This window comes from Nematostella vectensis, chromosome 7 (assembly GCF_932526225.1).
Source record: "Nematostella vectensis chromosome 7, jaNemVect1.1, whole genome shotgun sequence".
Taxonomy (NCBI): Eukaryota; Metazoa; Cnidaria; class Anthozoa; order Actiniaria; family Edwardsiidae; genus Nematostella; species Nematostella vectensis.
Window position 1 is genome coordinate 8,150,325 of NC_064040.1, and position 13,840 is coordinate 8,164,164.

Here is a 13,840-nt window from a genome sequence, read left to right on the forward strand (position 1 = left end):
GAGATGAATGGGAAGAATTTAAAGCGATGGATGGGAAGAATTTAAAGAGATGGATTGGAAGAATTTAAAGAGATGGATGGGAAGAATTTAAAGAGATGGATGGGAAGAATTTAAAGAGATGGATGGGAAGAGTTTGAAGAGATGGATGGGAAGAATTTGAAGAGATGGATGGGAAGAGTTTGAAGAGATGGATGGGAAGAATTTAAAGAGATGGATGGGAAGAATTTAAAGAGATGGATGGGAAGAATTTGAAGAGATGGATGGGAAGAATTTAAAGAGATGGATGGGAAGAATTTAAAGAGATGGATGGGAAGAATTTAAAGAGATGGATGGGAAGAATTTAAAGAGATGAATGGGAAGAATTTAAAGAGATGGATGGGAAGAATTTGAAGAGATGGATGGGAAGAATTTGAAGAGATGGATGGGAAGAATTTGAAGAGATGGATGGGAAGAATTTGAAGAGATGGATGGGAAGAATTTAAAGAGATGGATGGGAAGAATATAAAGAGATGGATGGGAAGAATTTAAAGAGATGGATGGGAAGAATTTAAAGAGATGGATGGGAAGAATTTAAAGAGATGGATGGGAAGAATTTAAAGAGATGGATGGGAAGAATTTAAAGAGATGGATGGGAAGAATTTAAAGAGATGGATGGGAAGAATTTAAAGAGATAGATGGGAAGAATATAAAGAGATGGATGGGAAGAATTTAAAGAGATGGATGGGAAGAATTTAAAGAGATGGATGGGAAGAATTTAAAGAGATGGATGGGAAGAATTGAAAGAGATGGATGGGAAGAGTTTAAAGAAATGGATGGGAAGAATTTAAAGAGATTGATGGGAAGAATTTAAAGAGATGGATGGGAAAGAAAAAACCAGTAGGAGAAAAAGGGGGTCGTGAGGGACTGGTACCGAGGAATCTTAGTTTCTTTTCGATACTTTCTGCATTGACCAAGGATAATCACAGTAACTGTTTTTCTCTTCTGATTACAAGTCAAAAAGTTTACGAAGCACCTGCGGTACGGTAACCTTAAAAATGTCAAGAATCATGCAGTTTTTCCAAATAAGGAAGATATTAGTTTCCTTATATGGAAGTGACCGCGTTTGGCAAAAACGACAATTTTTGGCTAAATTTTCTTGATATGAAAGGGGTGGCGGTGACTTTGTTATTAAAGCTACCCCAGACGCGTCTTTGTGCAACCCAGACAGTCTATTCTTTAGCGCCGGAAAGTACAAAGGCATGTGTGTGATAACCCTTTCCCTGACTGCCACTAGGAAAGAATGTAGTTAGCCCCAAACTAGACCAGCCAAGAGGCGACGCATCACGATGCCATACCTAAATCCCGTCTGTAGAACCACAGAGGAGCCACATAGACACAATTCCATTAAGTTGTCATGCATATGTCAGTTATGAGCTTTTGTCTATTTACTCGTCGCCAAGAACAAAGCGAAGGGTCTTATTACCGTTATAAAAACAATCAATACAAAGACATCTGGTTAGACTGTGAACTTGCGGGTTATAAAAACCCAGTTTATGGCACCGTGTTATTAGAAGTATTAAACACTGGTATAATGCGAAGAAACACGTGAAAAATATTCGTCGAGGAGTGTAAAGATGTGACTTCCTTACCGTTCTCCTCCCGGGGAAGTTCTGACGCAGATTTGGGAGTAATCATTGAGTGCCTTGTCAATGAAACAGCCGAGCGACCCACTACAGCAGATGGGGTTTCAACAACAAGATGTTCTACTGTAGTTGCACGGCATGGAGATACTGTCTTTCCTATTTGGTCAATACTTGTTTTAGGAGCTTCAAGCGTTGTGTTACTGGTTACGCTGCTCGCTGCATTTGAGTTTTTTGGCGGTTGCTTGTGTGCAGGTAAGAATACTTAGGGGGGAGAGAGGGTTATTGTAAGATAAACGAAAGGGTTCTCAGGCTGTTTGTGACCATCTCTTTGAGAGATTTATGCACATAGATCATTGGTAACGGTCACAAACAAATAGTCATCTGAATTTTTGTTGAATCGTCTCAAGATAAAATGTTGTTAAGGTAAGAGCGTTATGTTGCTGTTTGTTGTTATTATTGCTAATAATTGAATGAAAATGGTTGTAAAAATAATTTACACAACTATTTCTTGGGGAGATTGATATACTTATTGACCCATCTCTGTTTGTTGTTTTGCTTATTAAAAACCCATCATTAGCTTCCTAAATTTCTGGTGAGAAATGATTGGTTTTCCACATTGCGCCAAGTAACCAAAGTAAGAATCACAGGGAGGGGGCTGGTTCGCCAACCGTTATCGTGCTTTCGCCAAGCAAGCATGCCAAGTTAACTTCTGCTTACCTTATTACGAACAAAATAACAAATCCCCTTGACTGAATTTTAGAATGACTTGATAATAACCCCGGCAGTTAGGGACTCTAGCTATAAAGTTGTGCTTCATGGTATTTCAACATGCTGCAGGCAAAAATCCGGAAGGGAAGTACCGGACAGTCGAAGTGAAGAGACTTGAGCTGGAATTGAACAAGACTAGCGCTGAGATTGACCGCGTGCGATCACACACAGAACACTCAAAACAAAAGGTAAAACTACATGGGGTTACTAGCTTTTCGCTGAACGGGGAGTTGTTTGGCTTAGAGACGGGGGGTGTTATTATTTTTTTTTTTGTTACAAAAGCTTTTCTCTTATCACATCAGAGTCTCACAGAATCAAACGGCTTTTATTCATAAAGCGTCGTTTTCCTAACACGAGCGGCCAGTTTCATATTAGGAGATTACCCACCATGTTTGGGAGTCATTTTTTAACTTGCAAGAACTTGTGTGTTTCTGGCATTTTACTGACGTTTTACCTGTTTTACTAACGTTCACATATTTCCCACAAGCTCAACCGAGGTTCTTATAACAGCAATTAAAGGGGCAGCTTCATGGTACTGCGCATGTCTTGAGCCAGTGTTTATTGTAGGCTTTTAATTGTCTACAAACAGTTAAACTTTAAGCTGTCAATGCCTTGTTAAAATAATATGCAATATTTCATTGAAAACTATGTTTATTGACAGTTTGTGGTCCTTCCCTTTAAATTTAAGTCTCCCACATGTATCAAAGTCTTTTCAGTTAATATTAAAATTTGACTGAAATTGTGTCCTGGCCGGAGACCTATTGCAAAGCCCTTACCATGACATTGCCCCTTTGATTCATATTTCTGCGAAGTTTGTTAAAGACGATGCTTTATTAGTGCGCCCTTTCGCAAAACGGTTTATTGTGACGTAGCCAGGGGGTCCTATCCCTTTTATACCGGAATCTTGTGATTAAATTAATGTTCTGTGAGAACATTCAAAACGGTTCATCGTGTCAACAAGGCCCCGATGCGTTCAAATAAACAACATCATATTTCTGATTTTAAAGGACAATGTGTATGTCTGCTTGCTTGCAAAACGGTTCATTGATATCTAACCTGATATATTTCTATCAAGTTGACTGAAATGAAGGAGACTTTAAAGAGGCTTTCCACCATAGCTCCACCGGGCCCTCAAGGTCTGCCGGAAAGGAACGGGTCCCAATGCCCGCGCGGTTTAATTGGCCCACAGGGGAGTGATGACATGAGTTTGTGCGAATACAAAGCCGCTCAGAGTGTGGGTGTGAGGCCAAGTAGCTCGGCAAGTGTTGTCATTTCCACTCCTGAGCCAGTCGTAAGTCCTGCACGTGACAACCACGTGGGCAAGACATAGCCTTGTTCTTACCAGAAAATTCTGTGCCAATCACCATATTTTTCTTCATATCAAAATTTATTTTTATCAAAAGTGTGATTTTCGATTCAATATGGTTTTATTTCGAGAGTTCTTCACCTAAACTTGCCTTCCACTCCCCTCAACTACACCCTAGAATTCTTGCAAGGTTACCAAAATTGCTTTTTATATTCGCCATGATACTTTCTTTCATCCCTATACTAGTAATATGTATTGTTATTGTGCTCACAGAATTGGATCAAAATGCGGACCAGTTCTTGGATGAGGAAATAACAACTTTAATCTTACCTGGAAGAATCCCACAGCCCTCCATTTATGCATTTTACCATTATACACACTGATATCACAATTAAAGAGTTTTCGAACACAAAGTCGTTCGCAGGATTGAATAATATTGCAAAACAAGTGTTTTTTATTTGTTTTTCAGGGTAAAAAGATATTGGCAGTATCGTGCTCGAGTGATGGATTTGCGGAATACATTTTTACGACTGAGGTGGCTTATAACATACGATTTTACAAGTGCCACTGCAAGGGAAACCCGTCTCACTTTATCCCCGCAGTACTGATGCGCTGTTAAGTTAACTACTGGCTTTGTCCTCTCATGTCATGAGACCCTTGTGGCAGGCTAGCAACGCCAGCCTGAGGCTAGTAGAGGCTAGTAAAAAAATAAGCGGAGGGCCTGGGAGGAGATGAGAGGGGGAGAGTGGAGATGTAAAAGGAGATAGGAGGGGAGGGGAACAGGACTTATGCGCTGTTACGTTAACTACTGGCTTTGTCCTCTCATGTCATGAGAACCTGTGGCAAGCTAGTTAGACATAAACGGAGGGCCTGGGGGAGATGAGAGGGGAAGAGAGGAAAGAAGAGGGAAGGGTAGTGGTTCAGGACTTGTTGGTTGTTACCTAAACTACTGGCTCTGTGCTATCATGTCATGAGATCCAAAGATGTGATGTATTAGTAAAAGGGAGGGCTGAGGTCACGAGAAGGGCTGTGCGGGGATGAGAAGATAAAGTATCATCGGAAAATAACTGTACTCAGCCCGGTATGTCCACTTTCAGTTCTCTTTGTCATTAAAATGGCAAACAATAAGCTACTCTACTGAAATGAACTGGGAAGACGTTCATAGTACAGTAGTTTATTGTTTGCCATATATGGACAATAACATATGAGACTTGAGTATATTGAAAGAGACACACCGGGCCTGCTCTAGAAAATAATTCGTAGCATGTATAAATTAAAGAAAATGTGATTAAGTTTTATCCCCTGTACCCCTGAAGATGTTTTTTTAAAGACGAAAATTTGGCAAAATCGAATAGCAGTATTTGGTGTATTGTATTTATTCTTCAGAGCAGGTCTGCCCTGAAGAAGACTTATTAAAGACGAAAAAAAGAGTCGAATACCTGGTGTATTGTATTTTTTCTTCTGGTTCACGAACACGACTATTTGGGCCTTTTGAATTGATTCCTAGCAGTTTACAAGTATAGGTGTCTTCTCGTCTTTTCACACGCTGTCTTTTCGGCGTCGGGTTTACTCCTGTTGTTAAACTTCGCACTTCACAAGCATAGTCTACAAGTAGTAATCTACAAAAAAAAACTTTTGATAGAATCTTATAACAACAATGGCTTAATAATCAAGCCAGAATAAAGGTAATGTTAACCATTTTTGTGTATAGATAAAGTAAAAGGAAATAAAATGGAAAATTGAAAAGGGCAAAAAAAATGATGTTGGGGCTGTGGATCAAACCTGAAGTTTCAAGATTAGCAAGAAAAAAAATGTAGACCATATATCCAGACAAGCGCTGAATCATCGTATGGCAGCTGAAAGCTTTACGGCTAGGCTGGAGATTTCGGTCCCAGCACCGCTATCTAGCGAGCTGCACAACACAAAGGAACCTGAGGTACCCGCGCATTAATGGGGAGGCAATAACCAGGATCCCAGCCCTGTTTTAGTCGGTTACGCCACGCACAGCTCGTTAAGATGTAGAATAGAAAATATCGATGTCTATCAGGGCGCCATTGGTATCTTGGGAAACCCCAAACCTGTATGATAAGCAGTGATGTAATCGTCATAGGCACGTGTACATATTATTTCTTTTGTGCGCAAGAGACAACAAAAATAGCTGAGTTGGTAAGATTTAAATAAGGATCCAAGACAAAAACATTAGTGCAGTTGTATGGGCAGGCCGTCCTGGATTATAGGTTGTTGAAAAATCGAACGTAGTTTGCATTCTGCCTTCTGTCAAGCGATTGGACGTGTGAACCTTAGTCTAATACCTTAACTCTTCTATTATGACCATTACTCCAAGTTGTGAAAGTATAGTCACAAAAAGGCATTGGCAAGATAACCTTGATAATATGACCGCTTCTCCGCATTGGCAAGGCATTTGACACAAGAGAAACTGTATAACGTGACCGTTTGTAAACTGGCCTTTGTCTACCCCATATTCCTTTGCCGTTCTCGGTAACTAAATCCCAGTTTTCGATGACACAGATCTCGTTATTTTCGGTTTCAAATAAGGCTTATCCCTGTTATCGGATTTTTAGGACTCTGTAGAATGAAAAGGGTCTGGCCTCATGCAAAAAGCTTTGAAAGCTATCAAATACCAACACTTTTTCAAGACCTTAGCAGCGGGTGGGGCACTGGGGGCATGTGCGCCCTCAAATATTTTCAAACATTATAAGAAAATGACAAGTAGGGGCGTGGCTATGCCTCCCATTTTTTTCTCTGTTGCGGCCATTTTTCATATTAAAGAAGACCATGATCACTGCTTTTTTAGTGGTAAACCGACTTTCATATCAATCAATAGCAGTCGTTTTTCTAATGGTCTAAAATAAAACTTTTAAAAGAAAAAGGTAGGTTAGGTTACTTAAAGCCAAGCTACCCTCCGACCGCTCTACCACCAACCAACCTCTTGGTGCCTTCCGCTGCGGAAAAAACTGCCTAACCCTCCCTATAGTAGAACCGATGGCCTGACAAGCTACAAATTTTTCTCAACAGGTGGAACACGACCTATAACCTCCTACATAACCCGCGATACTAAAACCTCGATTTATATGATTCAATGTAGCCGCTGCAACCTTCATTCAATATATATTGATGAAATTAAAAGCAAAGCAAGAGAAGCCACACTGATAGCTCGCCAGCTCTCGCTGGCACTTTTGAACCCAGTGGCCTCAACCGGCGTGAAGAAACCGTTTTACCATCTTCCTTAAGTTACTCCTTACTCAATTACTACTTTTATATTTTGTTAGTTAATCATCAATGAACTTTGTACATATACTAGCTGTAACATGCCACTGTAACTCATTTATAACCTGAAGAAGGCAGGTATTGGCCTGCCGAAATATGGTTTAAAAATAACAACTCTGCGTTGTTGTGGACTTTTTCTTTTAAAGGTTTTATTTCATAAATCAACTGTCGACGCAGATTTCAAGGTCCGACGACATCAGCAGATAGAGGCTGACCGGTGGTTTCTTCCTACCTTTTTGTGGTCTAAAAGAGCCTGGGTCGAGCACGTGGGAAACCTGTGATTCTCTAAAAACGCTAAGGCCTGGGCAGTTAACATGAATTCCTGCAAGTTTACGTAGAAATTCTCGACGTACACAGTTCTAGGGCGACAAAAAGCAAAAAAAAAATTGATTGAAGCGGGTTTCTAAAGACAATATGTTATGTACTCATAAAGAATTGACCGAGCGAGCTAAAAACGACAATGTTCAAATCAAGATTGATTGATATGGATAGAGAATACTTGAAGTAACATGACCCTCTCTGGATATCAGTGAGTTCGAGGACTACATGGTTAACTTATGTGCTGTTTGGTCTACAAAGTCGGCATGTCCGCAGGCTTTTCGTGTCCAGGAGGCAAGACTAACATTAAATAAACGGATTGATATGAAAAGTGCCGATACCTGCTGTACTGTATCTGACGCGCTGAAAGACTTTCGATGAAGTCCGCAGCTATGAGTTGACCCCCACCCACCCCACCCCTTGAACGCAAATCTAGACTTTTTGCATATGATGGGATGGAGATGCCTGTGTGTTCCCTGCATAGCAAGGAACGCCTTGGCGTTTACTTTAAAAAGCTTGAAACACCCCCAGCCTGCCAGCAATGCGACTTTATCAATTAGTCAAACAAAGTGTTACTTACTGTTGGAATTAGCTCGGATATTAGAATTTGAAGAGATTTTCCACGCAAACTTACAGGAATTTGTTTTAACTACAATTATGCAGGCTGCCATCTAAAAAAATACCCAGATGCCATCTAAAAAATACCTAGACCCTAACTTTTTAAGTTGTAACAGGTTCCCCGTGCGCTCGCTCCAGTTTCTCTCTACTGTCTTTTAAAAAAAATCGACAGCCATTGATGAATGGGATGTCGGGTCATTTGCAAAAATGGGAACCTTGCATTTCTATTTCCTTGGGAGAAACTCGGAACAGATTCAATTAAAAATGAGACATCAAGTTAAGAGGTTATTTGATTTAATCGATGGTAACTCGGAAAAAAGACTATCGATTCAGGAAATACGAGACATTTGTTCCATAACAACAATAGCCATACAACATCCGCTCGGTGGCCGATACAGACACGCGATGTTTCCGATTTGAAGCGATCGCAGCTCGGGTCAAGTCGGACACCTTCGGGTCATCCAATTAGATCCAGACATGACAAACTATCCTATTACGTCGCTGTGGAATCCTAGTCTCGCTTATGAGCCGGTGGCGTGATCTTTTCACTTTAGATCTTCTGATATACCGAGGAAGAGAGAGCGTGCGCGCGGCCTAGTAATAGAAAGCTCATTCAAGTTACACCCGGCAAAGTGTTTCTACACTTCTCTTAGAAATGGGCCATAATATTCCTCACAAAGATAAAAACCCGAGCCCTCGATCAATGGGACGCCAATCGGGCACGGAGATGTACATAAATCCGACTTATTTAGAGTACAGAGCGTGGTTAAACGACCAGGATTCGGACAGAGTCAGCCTTCCAAGCGCCTCCGAGCTTCACATAGACGGCTTGTGTAGAATGACCGAGGATACTATTTCAATGACGAAATCTGATGTTGGATCGCTGCAACGAAAATCCCGGTCAAGGAACAAGGCAGTGTTTTTTAACGCTTTGGTATTTTTATTCTCATTCTCGTCCATGGTAGTCACGGCGCTGTTCCTATTTGGGGAAATCAGTTCTCCCTCGTGCGGATGCGGCGTCCAAAAAGGTGAGTACTACAAACCGTATAACAACCCACACACCAAGCCAGGCAATTTGAAAGCTCTCGAGTACACCGCTAAACCGTGTGAAATATCGTAAGAAGCAAATATCAGGTTACCAAAAATTTCCTTGATCTTTCGAGAGTTCGGGAAAATATGAGAAAGTTTTCCGACAGAAGAATTACGATCCGCGCTTTGTAACCAAGTATTTATATGAAATGCGCGCGAATATTTTGCTCGCACAAGGCGGGTGACATTCTTGTGTTAGTAAACATCGCATGCTTCAACTTCAACCCTTCAAGTTTTTTTAATGATCTTGCTGAACCTCGTTTCTACCTACTGATACCACTAATAGTAAACGTAGTGCTGCACGTATAATTGACACTCGTTTATAATACTCTTATATCGACTTATATGTGTTTATATTCATATCGACACTCACGCCGTTTGCGCGCTTTAAGAATAATTCTAATACATTACACACGATTTTCTAAATAATCATGAGTTTGTCTCAAACACGAGATTGCGTGCACTTAGAGAACTGCTTGTCAAAGGCTTTTGACTGGAAGTCCCAGTCAATGATCAGTGTTTACAGCCCAATCCTTAGGGGGAGTGGCAGAGGACTTGGTTGGGAGGATGCCATTCTTGTATTTTTTGGCAAGATATACGATCTGTAGCAGAAGGAGTCCTACAACAGATTTCAAGGCTAAAACCCTGTCAAGTTCGCAAACACAACGAGCGTGGGAAACTTATACTACTGTCTTCTTGATCTAAGCATCGTGACCCCTAACTTTCGTTCCAAGAAATAACTTGCAGTACTAGCCACTAGAGCTTTCTATCAAAAGTAGAGTTTCGATAACGGAGTTTTGATAACGAAGTAACGGAACAAAACAACCTATAACCTTTTTTTTCTGAGACAGTTGATAAATTTGTGTTCATAAGAAATACAATTACTTTGTACGATGTGTAGACTTGTGTTATTTAAACTATGTACATCACCGTTTGTCATATTTAGTCAGCGAGGTATGCCAATCTTTGGCAAACATGATAAGCGAACGGTGCGGTGATGACATTCAAAAGAAAACTTCCGAGCCACGTGCTGTTTCACTGTGCTAAGACACAGCGATGAGTCCGTATTAACTTGTTGAACGCCAAAACAGCTGTGGAATACACGCAATATTCTCCTAATACTGCCGTAGTCTTCCCACGATGTTGTTAAAGCACTAGGACCCACAGCTCAACCATATTGTTTTGATTACTGAGCTTTATTCGTTTGACTTTTTTAGAGAGAAATACAAAAAAAAATCTGAAAGCATTTTTAGGGACCCGCTATTTGATACGTGGCGGGTCGGTAACGAAAATTCCCCGATTGTGCAATCCACAACGCTTTTTCTCCTCAACTACTCAATTACACCCACATTACTCCCTAGCTATACTGTCATTTTTTACTAATTTCTATCTAGATAAAGAAGGGGTTAAAAAGGCTGCCCTGCCCTTCCAAGGAGAACTTGTTTTGCTTATATGGGCACGCTCTCGTACGTGCGTATTTCAGCTTTTCAGCTTACTTCGATCTCTATCTAAAAGGGTTGAAATTTCAGACTAAGCCTTACCATAAAAAAAGGTTCGAGACTTGAAGAGAAAAAAACGTGGATATTTGTCAAGAAAGAAGAAACATGGTACTCGTAAAACTACTTGACCGGCTGGCGAAAAAGTCTCGGAGATTGATATACAATTCAAAACAAGTGCAACTTAAAAAAAACGAGCGTAACACAAAACCGAGTCGCCAAAAGCATTATTGACTCTTTCAAGCAAGAAGCACGGGTGCCCTAGTGTGTTAGCACGTCGGCCTCTCACAGCTGTGGCCCAGGTTCGAATCCTGGCTCAAACTGGGGATTTTTTCCGGGTTCCTGCCTTGATTCGAATTGTGTCACAAGTGAGTTGAAGTTATTCTCCCGTGTTTCCAGTCTTCTCGGATAAGGACACTAAACCGGAGGTCCCGTCTCTTCAAGCTGCATTACACTAACCTGAACCGAAGGGACGCAAAAGAACCACTGAGGACGCAATAAACCCTCTGGCAGTGACCACCCCCAGTGACAGTGCTTACTAACAATACACACACGGGGGCACTTGATGTGGAGCCCTAGCTCTGTTGTGCCTTCCGCACCATTATAGCTGGTGGAAGTTAGTACATACAAACAGATGTATTCTCGATATGACAGTCGATTTTCAATATCACCAATAAAGTATCAGACTTCACCCGATTATTTGAACATCCCTTTCAAAAAGAGCGTTAGTTTTAATAATGTAAACAATAACAAATGAGTGGCTGATCGACATTCATTAATGTCCAAGTATGCGGCGTTTTATTAAGGCGAACATCTCTGCGTCATGTGTCTGCCTATCCAGTGCATATACCTATCTTGAACATTATGCACTCGTAAGATTTACGTCAGAATATTTAATAAAGGTCAGAAGCAATCGATCTTATAAACGCACTTTTTCCTTGTTGCATTCCAATCTGTGAAGATTGGTAAAACAAGAACACAAAAGTTTTCCTCGAAGTGTCTGCGACAGTTTGCGTTCAATGTACAGGCCCGACTGAAAGGTCAGCTCTTTTTAAGGAAAGTTTTGTACTACTCCGCGGTAGGACGAGCTACCTTGAAATAAAATGGTCCGCTTTATGGGTAAACAACCCCCACCCCCCCCCCCTCCCTAACAAAACTCTAGCTACGGGCCTGATGTAATTGTTTTCTTTTTACGCGTTATCTAGAATATAAACGGCTTTTTTTTTCGCTTCTGATAGCCTAAAGGGATAACTGAAATTGCGAAAGAATCACAGACATTTACAAATGATATAAAGGCGTTCGACGATCTTTTTGTCGTTTACCATTGGTTTTTATTATCGGAAATCCATGCTCCTTCGTGTACAGGAGAACGGAAGTACCGAATGGTGTTTTTGAATATGGCATGGCTAGCTTAATCACCAGAAAAATATTGTGGGTTATCAGGAAATAGAGCTTTTCAAGCATCACTTGAAGAAAAAAAAGTGCGACATATTTTAGAGGGCCCTTTACTCCAAATATTACCTTTATATCCACCCGAGACCTCTGTCACTAGGTTCACGCCTTCCCCCAGGAGCCAGCATTACACGCCACCTAAGGCTCTTCAGAACAGAGAGTTTGATAATAAATTCAATACGTTCGTGTATAATTTTGACATTTTTTTTATTTCTAGCCAACAAGAATAACAATTTTTGCGTTACTGTCGAATCAGTTGTATCGCGACCCGCGTTTTCGAAACACGACTTGTTTTGGTTTTCTGTTCCGTCAGTAAAACCATATATTCTGAGCCAATCAGAGTCTCGCTTTGTGCACTTCCCTGGCTACCCTCTGGACGAAAACCACACAGTTTCGCGACAGAAAGCCAGGCAACTGCACTAGGCGAGAGATGGCAAAAATCTGATTGCCTTAGAATAATTTGACTGGCGGAACAGAAAATCCCAAAAGCCGAAAACAAATCGATGTTTTGAAAGTGCGGCGTCGCGATACAACGGATTCGACAGTAATGCATTACGAACCTTTAATGGGAAAATCATGTGGTCCTTTGTCATTATAAAAATGAGCAGACCCGCACATGTCTGTTTGTTTGGGACTTATTTGGGAATCTATCATGCCCTTTATACTCTCTTTATGAAGGATGGTGTTAACATCTTTTTGCGATTTACGCGCGTAAGAGTGATCATCCACCTGTCAACACAGGTGCGTCTGCAAAGAAGTGAGTCCAAAGTCCACAACGCTTTTCTACTCAACTACTCAAATACACACACATCACTGCCTGGCTATACTGTCATTTCTTACCGTTTTCTACTTGGATGAGGATGGGGTTTTAACCTCTTAAGGCTGCCCTTTTTAGGGAGAACTTGTTTTTGCTTGTATGAGCACGCTCGCGTACGTGCGTATATCACCCTTTCGATCTCTATCTTTCGTGTCGATCATCGCGGATGTAAAAAATGGGTTGAAATTTCAGACTAAGCCTTACCATAAAAAGATTTTTGAGACTTGAAGAGAAAAAAACGTGGATATTTGACAAGAAAGAAGCGACTTTGAATACATGGTACTCGTAAAACTACTTGACCGGCCGGCGAAAAAGTCTTGGAGATTGATATACAATTCAAAACAAGTGCAACTTGAAAAAAAAACGAGCGTAACTATAGAACAAAGCACAATTTAACAATCGAAGGGACTTTGGACTGCTCAAGGGCTTACTCTTAGCAGAAATATGCGGGTATCTATTTTTATTTGTCCCAAAATCTGATTTTAGGTGTGCATAGTTTTACTGTCGACTATGATTTTTCTTACTTTTTAGTTCTTATTTATCTTATGTACAGTACGTGTAGGAATTTTCTTGTTATCCCCGATGGAGATTCGGAAACCGGAATGTCAGACAGCTAACCTCTAACCTATTCGTCGCTGAACCTCTATCGATATATAAACTAGACAAGACGTGAATCGGAAGACAAGAAGTAACTAGAAGGCACACTACGCATACAAGTCACAACTCCTACTCAGTCCACCTCAATCACCGACACCTGCCCAGTATAAGAGCCTCACCTAATTAAACGTGTTGTACTTTTATATAATATAGAATCCGATGACGAGGGGACTGTACGTGAGAAAGGAAACAACGAAAGTACTGACAGTGCTACCCGCCACGACATTTCATAATTTTAAAGCTTGTTTTGTCATAGTTCTGGGAGGATTTGTGATCTTTGCTAGTTGGAAAAAAAAATGTCTAGAGATAAAACAGATTTTAAAATAAGCGCCTCTCACGAATAAACGCCCTGTTGGGAATAGATGAAAAAAATAAAAGAAATTCCGTGCTCGATTCTCGCCAATGATCC

General features: G+C 40.8%; 1 protein-coding gene across 1 annotated transcript in view; it reads left to right on the forward strand.

Moving 5' to 3' along the window:
- Positions 1-8,452: 8,452 nt before the first annotated feature.
- Positions 8,453-13,840, forward strand: part of LOC5513014 — a 15,480-nt gene continuing 10,092 nt past the window's right edge. The window contains exon 1 of the mRNA XM_048730333.1: positions 8,453-8,948. Within this exon, the coding sequence (XP_048586290.1) occupies positions 8,576-8,948 (373 nt within the window). The 5' untranslated portion in view covers positions 8,453-8,575. The remainder of the gene's footprint in view (positions 8,949-13,840) is intronic.